This window comes from Geosmithia morbida (assembly GCF_012550715.1).
Source record: "Geosmithia morbida isolate 1262 chromosome Unknown scaffold_12, whole genome shotgun sequence".
In the NCBI taxonomy this organism is placed as follows: Eukaryota; Fungi; Ascomycota; class Sordariomycetes; order Hypocreales; family Bionectriaceae; genus Geosmithia; species Geosmithia morbida.
Genome location: NW_023336199.1, coordinates 221,949 through 234,364, shown reverse-complemented (window position 1 = coordinate 234,364; position 12,416 = coordinate 221,949). Strand labels below are relative to the sequence as shown.

Below are 12,416 nucleotides of genomic sequence, written 5' to 3'. Positions count from 1 at the left end.
CCCAACCCCAAAAAAAAAAAAAATTTCCCCTACACCCCCAAGGAAGAACGAAAAGAAGTAAGTAAAGGAAAGAAAAGAAGAAGAAAAAATTGAAAAAGAAGCACACCTCATCGAGGGGAAATCTTCAATGTGTCTCTCTAGAATGGAGGCTCATATGTTCCCCCGCCCTCCTCCACCTTCTTCTGGCGAATATCTTCAATGGCAACTCCGATGAGTGCGCGCATGGTGAAGACGGCGTCGTTGCCCGCGTTGTGGAGGTTCTTGCTCTCGATGGCGAGGTCCGCCAGGACCGCCGACAGGCTGCGACCGTTGCTGCTCTTCTTCCACGCTTGGTGGGTCGATTGACTGTCGACGACGAGCGACATACCCTTGACCTCAAGTATGGCTATGCCGATGGATTCGAGATATTGGATGTCCTGGTTGATGTCGTGCCCCACGAGTACGATGTCCCGACATGCCTTCACGTAGGGTCGCAATATCTTGTTGATGGCATCCGAGAGCTTGCGTCGGGTGGGGAAAGTGCTCTTGCTTAGGGAGGGCAACATGCTTTTGTCAGTCGTGCGTCTGCCACCCCTTGTACGTAGATGATGATCTCACCCAAAGTTGAAGTCACCGGGACACCCTTTGACGAAGACGCGGTTTACGAGACCCGAGTACTCCCTGATCCGGAGGTGGTGTGCCTTGATCACAGGCCACCAGTCCCTCCCGCAGGTGCCGTGGGGGACCTCGTTGACAAGCTGGCTATCGAAGACGGCGATTCCCACTTCGGAGACGGGGTTGGGCGGACGTTCGAAAGCCTCGATATCGAAGCAGACAAATACGGGCCTCTCGATGGCCTTGCTTCCATTCGTGTCCCACACCTTTTCCTGTTCTTCGCCATCCTCCCCCCTCAGTCCAAAGAGCACCTGCGTCTGGTGGAGCATCTGGCCTCTCTCGACGCGCTTCTGCTCCGATCTTTCCTTAGCCTTCCTCCTCTTCTCTTCAATGAAGGGGGAAGTCCGGGCACATCGGAGCTTGCGGACCAATTCGTCCCTGGCTGGAAGAGTGGCTGAGTTGAAGACGTCAATGTCAGCGGCGTACACGCCGGGCCATGGACCATCGGGACGAATGTCTTCGGTCTCCACAGCACGCTTCCAGTAGCGAGGGCGGGGCATGCCCCTATCGAAACGGAGGATGAATCTCTCTAGGTTTGCACGGTTAGGGAGGCTGAGACGGATGTCCAGCCGGGCGTTGATGTCGTCGAGGTAGTCCTCGAACTGTGCTGTCGGCACGAAGAGGTACGGACGCTCATCAACCTTGGCAGGATCATAAAAATAGAAGCTTGGGGGCGAGAAGTTCTGATTAGCCTTCAGCGTTAACATTCCGAGGCAAGATGGGCGGAGTCTTACAAATCCCAGGCTCGATTTTCAAAGATGCGGGAGAATTCATGCGCTACCTACGAAAGGAACATGTCAGTAAGGGAAAGCAGAAGTTGAAGTGGAAACAGGTCTTGGAGGAGGAGGGGGCGGGGGACAGCATACATCCGTCTTGTTTGCCTTTCCGACAAAGCAGTTCGGGTAGCTCTGGACGTTGTGCCATGGACAGAGGGCCAATCTTTCGTCCACTGGCTCGCCGACCTTGAAGTTGGTACCATCAACCACATCCTTGGTATCCTTCCGCGGAGCTACATCGTGGACGAGGACGGGCTTTTCCCAGGCATCCTGGACCGGCTCCTCCATAGGCACGCCGCCATCCTCATCGTCAACTGACTGCCGCTGTGCGGCCTCCTCGGGGGGCGAAGCGCTGGCAACGCGGTGTGAGCCGGCGTCCAGGGTGATTATCCTGTTGAAAGCCACCTCGAGGTCCCCTAGGCGCCGCTGGGTATCCATGACGAGAAACCTGGAGTACTTGGTGGATCTATATCACAGGTTCAAAAAAAATGAAGAAAAAAAAAGAAAGTTGAAGAAGGAACCCTCTCTCCGATATGGAATACAACGCGGTCGGATGAAGGAAAGAAGTATCTGCCAAGATTGGGTGACGGGGAAGAAGGCGAGAGAAGGCGGGAGATGCGAAGCGTCGGCATTCCGGGCACATAACCTTCCTTGTATTTGCTGTAGTAGGACTACGTGATAGGTTGGTTGGTTACTAAGATTCTCACTGAGCGTCTCGACAGGTGCCGCCAGTTCTGACGCAGGTGACAATCATGGTTTGTTTTATTCGTACGTAGCGGAGCGAGGTGAACGAGAAGGACACGTAACTTGAAGGCAAGCAATGTTCGTTTTAATAGTAAACGGACTTGAGGGCCCGTAATTTATTACAGGTCGCCTGTTTTCAGAGAAACAGAACTGCTGACTGTAGGGAAGTGGGACGGGGCAGCTACGAGCCTCAGACAAGAAGAGGGGAGGGATAGATACCAGGCTCTGTTTCGGGTTATTCATACGAGGTCATGCAGTCAAATCGTCATCCGGGCATCATCTCGGGTTGTAAAACTGCGAATTGTACGGCTACTAGTCAGCAAGCCACGTCGACGTCATACGAAAAATATGGCAAACGAAAGCCGTTGTGCAACTCACCTCGGCCGCCTCCTCTGTCGACACCTCGGACAGCTCAGACAGCATCTTGTCAATCAGGCCCAACCTGGATGACCGGATGTTGAACCAAAAGTCCCTCCTGTCACCCCCCAGGGTTCCCGAGAGCACCTTCATCTTGAGGTCGCGCACGAACGTGTTGTAGATGCGTGGCTCGTCCAGGTTATTGAGCTCCTCGCGCATGACACCGCAGCACTCGATGGCCTGCGCGTACTTGCTGTCCCCGAAGCTGTCGGTGACGAGTGTCTGGATGATCTGTCCCATCTGCTTGGCCGCGTTCCGCAGTGCCTCTTCCGAGTCGGCGATTTCCAGGGCATGTTTGAAGTCAGGGACAGCATTGTTTGGTGAGATTTCGTTGCCCTTGTTGTCCTCGCCCAGGAGGGCGTCCACATCCAGGCCGGATATCGGCTTGACCGTTTCGCGCTGACGACGGCCTTTGGCTTTCGGAGGCACTGTGTCGCATCACGTATCAGAGAAGCCTTGCTGGATGTGGAGGATCGAGTTTCGTGAGTATGGAGGCACTCACCTTTCTTCACCTCGGCAACCTGGATAAGAGTGTCGATCCGGTTCTGGACCTTCTGGATGAGGTCTTCCGGTGGTGAGGAGAAGCGCAACAGAACAGCAGGGGTCGGTGGTACTGGACCCGTCGCGTGGACGGCGCGTGCCTTGACAGCGTGGTTCACTCGGTGTATCGCCGGGTTATAAGAATCGTCAAAGGGGGCGTACTCGGCAGGTTCTCTGCCAAATGAAGGCGGTTAGCATGTGCGGCGAGAAGAGCGAGAAAAGGGCTCTCAAATACTACATACCCATCGTCATCGATACCGTACCTGGAGAGGTCCATAGCATCGACGTAGTCACTCATTGCCTCATCGAGGTCTTCTGAGGGCAGGAGCCGATGCTTGCTCAGGGTCTGCCCGCTGACGGTGACCACCCTATCTAGGGGTGGGAATTGGTAGGTCCGGATATCCTCGGCGAAAGGAAGGGGAACGTCGTAAAGGCATTCCATGTCCGTATCGACGTGTGGTACCAAGAGAACCAGAAGGGGGTCCTTGCCATCTTTCAACACTATGCGTGCCACGGCGTAAGACTCTACTTCCAGAAGAGCCCATACTAGTGAGGACAGCGCCAGCTCCGATTCCTCGTCAAACTTGCGGGCATACGTGACGCAGGCCTCGCCGAGGTTCAAGAATGGTTCATACTGCATTGACACGTCTTGTTAGCCGGAAGTACTATAATAAAAAGAGGAGGCATGGTCGTGCCTTATTCGAGGGGATGAACCCCAAGATGGTAAAGCTCTTTGTCGTCTCGAGCTTTGTGACGTTGTGTTCAGACTCGCTTATCGGCACGGCGGTTCTGCCGTACTCGTAGCCCTTTGCTAGAGACTCGAATTCGACATCACGCTTGCCGCCGGGCGCATCCGGGTCGTTAACCTTGTATGACCTCGCCTGCTTGACAGCAGAGAAGTCGGTGCCTTCCATAGCCTCATCCGCCGTTTGCGTAGACTGCGTCTCGCCTCCGATATTTTCCGGCTTGACCACCACAGTACTTGCCCCGAGGGGTCTGGCCAGGTGAGTCTTGAAGTACCTTTCGACATTGATGTTCATTGCCGACGGAAACTTTTCAGGGTCCCCCAGCGTCAGGGAACCGTCATACGTCTTGTACGGTTTGACAGACTTGACCGTGGGGGTGTCCAGCCTGTCGATAGCATCGGCCACGGTAGCCAAAGTGCCATTTTCGCAACGTTCAACGAGCGACGTAAGCACATGTTCTGTTTCTGCCTAAATGATCAATGTGTTAGTCACACATAGAAAATAAAGGCCACCGTCCTATCTTATTCTGATAGCTCACCTTTGTTGGTGTTTTGTCCTCTTCCTTGAACCCGTACTCGGCGTCGTCAAAGTCAACCCCACTTTACAAGATGCATCAGCAATGCGGCCAAGAGAGGAAAAGAAAGAAGAGGAGAGAGTATTGCCTTACAGCACTGTCAAGCCTATGTTAGACTGGTTCATCTTCTTGGAAATGGGCTCAACGTCATCGGCGTCCAGGGCGCCCTGGCCATCGGTGATGAGGTAGATCTTCCTGATCCACTTGAGCTTCTTGGTGAAGGAGTCAATCATGTCGACAGCCACGACAATGGCCGACACGGCGTCGCCGGCACACGTCTTGCTTGGCTTGATGGACGCCTGCAGAGTCTTGAGAGATGACATGGTCATGGGCCCCAGATCCTGCAGCACCGATATGTTCTCGTAGCCCTCGTCCGCCTGCAGCTTGTTGCTGGTCCCGTCGGTCCTCAGCCCCACCACGCCGACGCAGAGAGTCTTGCGGTTCGCGGCGACAATATCCGTCATCTTGTCCCATACGAATCGCATGCTCCAGTCCAGATCCGATTCGGAACGTCCATTGTGCGTCCGGGACATGGTGGAACCTAGGTCCAGGATGAAGATGATGGCTTCCTTTTCCGCCATGGCTGCTGTTGCTGCTGCTGCTGCTGCTGCTGCGCAATGCCTTCAACGTGAAAGAGTGAGTGAGAAGACGAAAGGAAAGAAGAGGAATGCCAAACCCATTCTTCGTAGGAGAGAGGGAACAGAAACCTCTTGTCACATACCCCTCACTCGTTGTCAAACTCCAGTTCTCAAGGCAACAGAGTCCCAGGCAGCAACAAGCAGGTGTGAGTGTCGATGGTACGCGGTGGTTACGCGAGGTCACGTGCGTCACATGCACACATAAGATCATTCGGGCTCCCGCTCGTGCCATGCCTGTCTGATAACCGACTCCACCTTTTGCAACAAAGTATTACGAATACCCTTTGACCCTTTGATGTCTGTTGGATTACTATCGCTCTTCATGTTTACAAACCGCAGCGACTGACTATACCCCTTTACGCTCACCCTGCTTTCCTCCCGAAGCTCTTCATCATGGCTGGCTCCGCCCTTTTCTCGGCTGCCCCGTACCATATCTTGTCGTATGTATCCGATGATCCCGGGTGACGTGATCAGTCGCATGGAAGCTAACAACTTGGGTTGGGACAGATATGGCACCTTGCTGGGAACATCCTTCTACCAGGTGAGTAACATTCATCGACATGCACGTCTGCGTGTCTCACTCTTTTTTTTCCCTCTGAGATCTTACTAACAATTATCTGAATTAATAACAGTCCTTCATCAACGGCCCTGTCATGTTCAGAAGCACCAACCGAACGACCTTTTCCACTGTCCAGTCCGGCTTATTTCCTATTTACTTCGGCATGCAGACCTTCCTCCCTATCATCATGATCTTTACATTCCCCGGAAACGCCATTCTTGGATTCAACTCCGGCATCAGCGGCCTCTTTGCCGACGTCAACCGCGTCCCCTCGATGCTCCCTATCCTTACCATGTTCATCACCGGATTTATCAACCTAGCTGTTATGTTGCCCGCTGTCACTCAGCTCATCCAGGCTCGTCAGGGCCAGTGTAAGCGCTGCCTTCCAACCCTACCAACCCCCTCTTTCTCACCATCTCAACCTGTCTGAAACCGCACATATTCTAAACTCTTATTCTAGCCAAGCGCGACGGAAAGGATTGGTACGCTGAAGGCCCTCACTCGGATGAGATGGTTGCCCTGAATAAGAAGTTCGGGGCCATGCACGGTCTCTCGTCTCTCATCAACCTGGCCACATTTATCTCGGCCATCACCTACGGCTTCACCCTGGCAGGCCGCCTCCTCTGAATGTGCATATTTACATGAATCTACTGTGCGAGCACAAGGATTTCCTCTTAGTTACCATATTTAGCAAATAGCCACCATGGAAGCTGTAGAAAATCATTGTACGAGCATATAATATTATACTGCTTTGGGCACTAACTGCCATTTATCTGTTCTCCATCATTGCGTTCCTTGTCTGTTCTGTGTCGGAAACTTGGAGCGTAGCTTCTTGCCCTTACAGGGCCCTTGACAAACAGACCCCGGTAGCGATATCACCACTCGCTCTCCAATAATGTATCAGCCGATCAATCCACGTCTAGCCCATATTCTTCTTCACTCTTTTACTCTAGATTCGACCTTGTTGAGCTGGGGTGTAGATATGTCATGCCTCGGGCGTGAGACCACTTATTTTTTCTTTAGTCATCCCCACAAATCCGAATATCCCTAGCAGTATCTGTACTCTAGCTGTGCATGCACTACCTACGTATTCACATCCAAAAAGCCTCGTCACCTCTAGACATCCGCGCCCACTCACACGGAAAACAAGAAGCCTCCTCTGTTCGAAGGTACAGATTGACGTGTCAAAAAATGGCTTCGAGTCCCAAGCACCTGACCGGTGACAGTGTCGCCATCAACGAGTTCATCGACAAGTTCGACGTATGCCATGGCCCCTTCCTATCGATATCCGGAACTACCCCTCTATCAGATTTGCTTACAATATAAATATAACACAGGTCTTTCTCATTGACTGTGATGGTGAGGGAGATTATATATACCTTGGAATGATATCATGATAAAAAAAAAAAAAAAAAAAAAAAAAAAAGAGAATAAAAAAATTAGGAGAGAAAAGAAGCTCATATTACTCACCTCTTTAAGGCGTCCTTTGGTCCGGCGACAGCGTATACGAGGGGATCCCCGAGACTCTCCGAATGCTCCGATCCAAAGGTACGATACATATGACAAGACCCTCAACCTCAACAACAGATACACGATCTAGGAAAAAAACTGAATCTGACATGACACCAGGCAAGAGGACCGTCTTCGTGACCAACAACTCTACCAAGTCTCGCGAAGAGTACATCAAGAAGCTCACGCGTCTCAACATCCCCAGCGACGTCGAGGACATCTTCGGCTCAGCCTACTCGTCGGCTGTGTACATTGCGCGCATCCTCAAGCTCCCCCCCGGCAAGAGCAAGGTTTTCGTCATGGGCGAGTCCGGCATAGAACAGGAGCTGGATGCCGAAGGTGTCCCCCACATCGGTGGCACGGACCCCGCCTTCCGTCGCGACATCACCGATGACGACTTCAAGGGTCTAGCCGACGGGTCCCTCCTCGACCCGGAGGTCGGCGTGGTGCTGGCCGGGCTGGACTACCACTTCAACTACCTCAAGTCGGCGTACGGGATGTACTACCTCAAGAACGGGGCGCGCTTCCTCGCCACCAACACCGACTCCACCCTGCCCATGCACCACAACTTCTTCCTCGGCGCCGGGTCCGTCATGGCGCCCCTCATCAACGCCTCGGGCCAGCAGCCCCTGCAGCTGGGTAAGCCTTCCCAGGCTATGATGGATGCCGTCGAGGGCAAGTTCCAGCTCGACCGCGCTAGGACGTGCATGATTGGCGATAGGCTCAACACCGACATCAAGTTCGGCGTCGATGGCAAGCTCGGCGGCACCCTGCATGTCCTTACCGGCGTCGACAGCAAGGAGGCATGGCAAAAGGAGGATGCCATCGCTGTCCCGTCCTTCTACGCCGACAAGCTCAGTGACCTTAGACTCGTGGATAACGCTTAGATGCTATACGACCGTCGGGGAATGATAGATTATAGACGATAATACAATTATATGTGATAGGACCTATGGGAGTACGCAACAATGACTATATGGTACACTCCAGATCGAGCAAACGCCGGGGGAAAAAAACCGCTCCTTGTGCCCTTACTTTTGCTTCTCATTCTCCTCCTGGCGCTTGCCTAGCTCACTGGTGCGGATGACTTTGGGCGTAGGTCCCTTGTAGCCGCTGATGGATGTGGGGACGAACATGCCGACTTGGGATTTATAGTACTTATACTCGGGATATTTCTGTGCCGTGATGAGCTCCGTCAACCAGGTAGATCCCTGGAACAGGAGCATGAGGGCGCCGCTGCCGATGCCGGTCCAGCTGTAGAAGTTGTTGGTAGCGTAGCAGCTCCACTGGTACAGGGCAAACCAGACGGTTTGCTCAGCGAGGAAGTTGGGGTGGCGGCTGTATGCAAACAGGCCCGAGGTTATGAAGCCGCGGTCCAGATCCTTCTTGTGGAAGCCTTCTGGGATCTTCCCATTTTCCTTGTACTTGTGCTTGGCAGTCTGGTAGTCTATTGGAAGCTGTCAGCGGCTAGTCGGGTCCTCGAAAGAGCAAGCACGTGCACTTACTCCACATCTGGCCATCACTGAACCATTCACTTAGGACAAGCACTAGCTCTATGGCAAAGTAGGATAGATCGGCAGTCGTGATCGCCTCGTCAAACTGCGTTGACAGCAGGATAGCGTAGGCCGGAATGCAGGAGATGGAGAACAGCAAGACGGTCTGGATGGAGGAAATGAATGCGAGATTGAAGATGAACCAGACAAACCTGGGCACGTACTTTTGGAGGACGGCCCTGTATTCGAAGAGTTAATGCTGGCTGACGCGATGTTTCTTGTGGGTAAGTCTTACCATCTATAATCCTCGGATCCAACAGTGTAGCCGCCTTTCCGCCAGTAGTTGTAAGTCAACCGGGCCTAGATAGATCGGGTATCAGCAGGATATACAGTGCGTACCAAGAAGAAGCCAATGTCACCTACGCTCCACAAGGTCGAGAATGTAGCGACCAGATCGATACGGCTGTGCGATACTCCTGCAAGACGTGCCCAGACGGCCAGGTGGACGATGTAGAGGTTGGGCAACAAGCTCCACAAGCGGTCGACCTGTGAGTAGTTGCGGTTGATCTCTGAGACCACCAGAAAGATGGAACTGAGTACCACCGATGCTCCAAAGGCCGTGATGAGCGGGTTTGTATCGGTATACACACTCAGGAGGCCGTCGATGCTGCCGACATTGTCCAACACTCGGTATGGCAAGTCATACAATTGAGGAATGAACGGTTCCACTGTCTTGGAGTAGTCACCGCACTCCTTGACGGATTTGAGAACGGGCAGAGCCATAGCTGCGAAGGGGCGGGTCGGATGGGAGGGGAAGGTGCCATATACAGATACCGACTTTGGGGGAGCCGAACCTGCTTTATATCACGTGGAAGCCTCTATCCGGAGTCGTCATAGACTTCAAGGTTGCGTAGTCACGATGATGGCGATGTTGGGATGGAGAGTAGGAGATCTGGCGTATTACAGTACGTACCAACCTCCAGCGACCCTCAACACGCTGTTTAAACACACCGGTAGGCTGTAGCCGCACCCTCTGCAGACATTAACAGGGTCCACTACGTCCACAGTTACACTGTACCTGCCGCACCCACACATACCATCTACACCGCCTTCCGCTATGGGCGTAGAAAGAAACGCCAACTGACGCGCCTGTCAGACCTACTCACGGTTGCCCTTCCCTCACCACTACCAGACTTGATCTCCAAGTCTTCTCGGGATCGGATAGTGTTGGAGCAGCTCCAGGTCGTCACGGTAGCCACGGAGGCACAGGATATTCGCGCAGGCACACGGGAAAAGAAGAAGAAGATGAAAAGAGGTTGGCAGTCCTGTCCATCATGACATTGCGTGTGTGCCGAGTGCCCCCAGCTCCCTCGTGGTCCATATTAGACATATCTCCTCGCCACAGGTGAGCCGCACTGGTGTGAGTCTTAGCCAGGCAGCTGGAATCAAACACTCTTCTTCATACCCAACTCGGAAGCATGAAGGTCTTGTGCGTGGCTGAGAAGCCCTCCATCTCCAAGGCTGTGGCCGGCCATCTCTCAGGCGGCAGCTTCCAGACGGTGAGTGGCGAAGCTTCTCTGTGACTGATGAGGGCATCTGGCTAAACGCTGTCACCATCAGCACAACACACGCAACCAGTATATCAAGAACTATTCCTTCAACTTTGATTTCGGCCAACCATGGGGCCGCAGCGATGTCACCATGACGGCCGTCACAGGCCATCTGACCCAGGTATCCTTCCCCATGGACTACAAGGATTGGAACTCTCCACCCCCGGAGTCCCTTTTCAGCGCGCCCGTGATTACCAGTGTCCATGATGTGGGTTCATGTATACCCCCTCCAACCCCCCTCATCGATGCTCGATAGCTGTGCAACGTGGTGCTGATATCTACCGCAGGACAAGAAGGCGATTGCGAAAAATATTGCCGACCAGGCAAAATATGCGCGCCTGCTCGTCATATGGACCGATTGTGATCGCGAAGGGGAGCACATCGGCCACGAGATTGTCGAGGCAGCACGTTTGGGTAACCGCAACATTACTGTCAAACGAGCTCATTTTAGCAATGTAGAGCGAGCGTACGTTTCTGCGCACAGCCTCCAGCTTTACCCGTGCATAGACCGATGCTGACTTCTCTGCTGCAGTCATGTAATATCAGCGGCGAGGCGGTTGGCGAACCTTGATGAGAAGCAAGTTGATGCAGTTGCGACGCGGATTGAGCTGGACCTGCGCATAGGCTATGCCTTTACCAGATTCATCACAAACAGCCTACGTACTCTTCGAGGGCCCATGAGCGACATGATCATCAGCTATGGTAAGCTTTGCAGATATCGCTGCATGCTCTCATTGCTGTATCGGCTGACAGTACGATGCCAGGTTCCTGTCAGTTTCCGACGCTAGGATTTGTCGTGGACCGATATTTCAAAGTAAAGAACTTTGTACCCGAACCATTCTGGAGCATCAAGCTCACGCATAACCGCGACGGGCAGAAAGTCAACTTCTCGTGGGCACGGAACCGTCTCTTTGACCGCATGTCAACCCTCATACTGTACGAGAGGTGTCTCGAGGCCAAGAAGGCCAGGGTGTCCAAGGTTCAAGAACGACCCACGTCCAAGTACAAGCCGCTGCCGTTGACAACGGTCGAGCTTCAGAAGGCAGCCACGCGTCTTCTGGGGATGACGGGACAACAGGCAATGACCATAGCAGAGGCCCTCTACAACAGAGGGTTTATAAGCTACCCCAGGACCGAGACGGATCGCTTCGACAAGGGCATGAACCTCCGAGCTCTGGTAGACAAGCAAACGCCCGACCAACGCTGGGGGGAGTACGCCCGAGGTCTCGCGGGCGGGGGCTTCCAGCAGCCCCGGGAGGGCAGACACGACGACAAGGCTCACCCGCCCATCCATCCCATCGCTCACGCGGCACCTAGTGTACTCAAACCGGACGAGGGGCGGCTGTACGAATACGTGGTGCGTCGTTTCCTGGCATGCTGCTCCGAAGATGCCAAGGGCATGGCCACGGACATTGAGGTCCAGTACGGCGACGAGACGTTCAACACGCACGGCATCATCGTGCTGGAGAGGAACTACCTCGACGTATACGTCTACGACAAGTGGGACAGCTCAGCGCAGCTGCCCAAGTTCACGGCCGGCGAGCGGTTCGAACCGACGGAGGCCCTGATGACGGAGGGCAAGACGTCGCCGCCCAACTACCTGACGGAGGCGGACCTGATCGCCTTTATGGATGCCAACGGCATCGGCACGGACGCCACGATGGCGGAGCATATCCAGAAGATCCAAGACCGCGAGTATGCTGCCGCAGTGGACCGGGGCAACGCGCCGTCAGGCGATGATGGTCAGGCAGATGCTGCGGCGACGCGAGGAGGGGGCGGCCGTGGACGCGGAAGGGGCGGCCGTGGCGGAGGACGAGGAGGCCGCGGCGGAGGAGCTGCAGAAGGGTCTGGCGGCAGACGAGGAGGGACCAGGGTGTTCATCCCGACCAAGCTGGGCGTGGCTCTGATCCTGGGCTTTGACCGGATGAACTTTGAGACGAGTCTCTCCAAGCCCTTTCTCCGCAAGGAAATGGAGCTCAAGATGAAGGCGATATGCGATGGCAGGACTACCAAAGAGGTTGTGCTACGGGAGAGCGTGGCCCAATACCGGCAAGTCTTTATGCAGTCGCAGGAGAGGCTGCACATCCTCAAGGAAGTAAGTCATCCCTCTCTCACTCTCTTCTCCTCCCTACGTCCTTCTTTTCTCCTCTATAACC

General features: G+C 54.0%; 7 protein-coding genes across 7 annotated transcripts in view; 3 read left to right on the top strand and 4 right to left on the bottom strand.

The window, feature by feature from the left end:
• Positions 1–137: 137 nt before the first annotated feature.
• GMORB2_2145 (good for full dbp5 protein 2) lies at positions 138–545 on the bottom strand (the record flags this gene model as incomplete). The annotated part of the gene is made up of 1 exon (XM_035464125.1): positions 138–545. One exon carries the CDS (start codon positions 543–545, stop codon positions 138–140), a length of 408 nt encoding a protein of 135 aa, XP_035319835.1.
• A 48-nt stretch (positions 546–593) lies between these two features.
• GMORB2_2144 (good for full dbp5 protein 2) lies at positions 594–1,868 on the bottom strand (the record flags this gene model as incomplete). Its single annotated transcript, XM_035464124.1, has 2 exons — positions 594–1,337; positions 1,521–1,868. 2 exons carry the CDS (start codon positions 1,866–1,868, stop codon positions 594–596), a joined length of 1,092 nt encoding a protein of 363 aa, XP_035319834.1.
• A 582-nt stretch (positions 1,869–2,450) lies between these two features.
• GMORB2_2143 (ATP-dependent DNA helicase 2 subunit 2) lies at positions 2,451–5,032 on the bottom strand (the record flags this gene model as incomplete). The annotated part of the gene is made up of 7 exons (XM_035464123.1): positions 2,451–2,468; positions 2,553–2,857; positions 3,094–3,305; positions 3,374–3,765; positions 3,887–4,345; positions 4,416–4,476; positions 4,545–5,032. 7 exons carry the CDS (start codon positions 5,030–5,032, stop codon positions 2,451–2,453), a joined length of 1,935 nt encoding a protein of 644 aa, XP_035319833.1.
• A 450-nt stretch (positions 5,033–5,482) lies between these two features.
• On the top strand, positions 5,483–6,275 carry GMORB2_2142 (uncharacterized protein; the record flags this gene model as incomplete). The annotated part of the gene is made up of 4 exons (XM_035464122.1): positions 5,483–5,529; positions 5,597–5,630; positions 5,722–6,019; positions 6,109–6,275. 4 exons carry the CDS (start codon positions 5,483–5,485, stop codon positions 6,273–6,275), a joined length of 546 nt encoding a protein of 181 aa, XP_035319832.1.
• A 564-nt stretch (positions 6,276–6,839) lies between these two features.
• On the top strand, positions 6,840–8,044 carry GMORB2_2141 (4-nitrophenyl phosphatase; the record flags this gene model as incomplete). The annotated part of the gene is made up of 4 exons (XM_035464121.1): positions 6,840–6,908; positions 6,986–7,007; positions 7,128–7,196; positions 7,278–8,044. 4 exons carry the CDS (start codon positions 6,840–6,842, stop codon positions 8,042–8,044), a joined length of 927 nt encoding a protein of 308 aa, XP_035319831.1.
• A 144-nt stretch (positions 8,045–8,188) lies between these two features.
• Positions 8,189–9,433, bottom strand: GMORB2_2140 (Protein of unknown function (DUF1295); the record flags this gene model as incomplete). Its single annotated transcript, XM_035464120.1, has 4 exons — positions 8,189–8,604; positions 8,663–8,889; positions 8,946–9,010; positions 9,074–9,433. 4 exons carry the CDS (start codon positions 9,431–9,433, stop codon positions 8,189–8,191), a joined length of 1,068 nt encoding a protein of 355 aa, XP_035319830.1.
• A 695-nt stretch (positions 9,434–10,128) lies between these two features.
• GMORB2_2139 (DNA topoisomerase III) overlaps positions 10,129–12,416 on the top strand; it is a gene marked incomplete at both ends in the record, with an annotated part of 2,424 nt that continues 136 nt past the window's right edge. The window contains 5 exons of the mRNA XM_035464119.1: positions 10,129–10,209; positions 10,271–10,468; positions 10,548–10,726; positions 10,793–10,962; positions 11,025–12,355. Of these exons, the coding sequence (XP_035319829.1) occupies positions 10,129–10,209; positions 10,271–10,468; positions 10,548–10,726; positions 10,793–10,962; positions 11,025–12,355 (1,959 nt within the window). The remainder of the gene's footprint in view (positions 10,210–10,270; positions 10,469–10,547; positions 10,727–10,792; positions 10,963–11,024; positions 12,356–12,416) is intronic.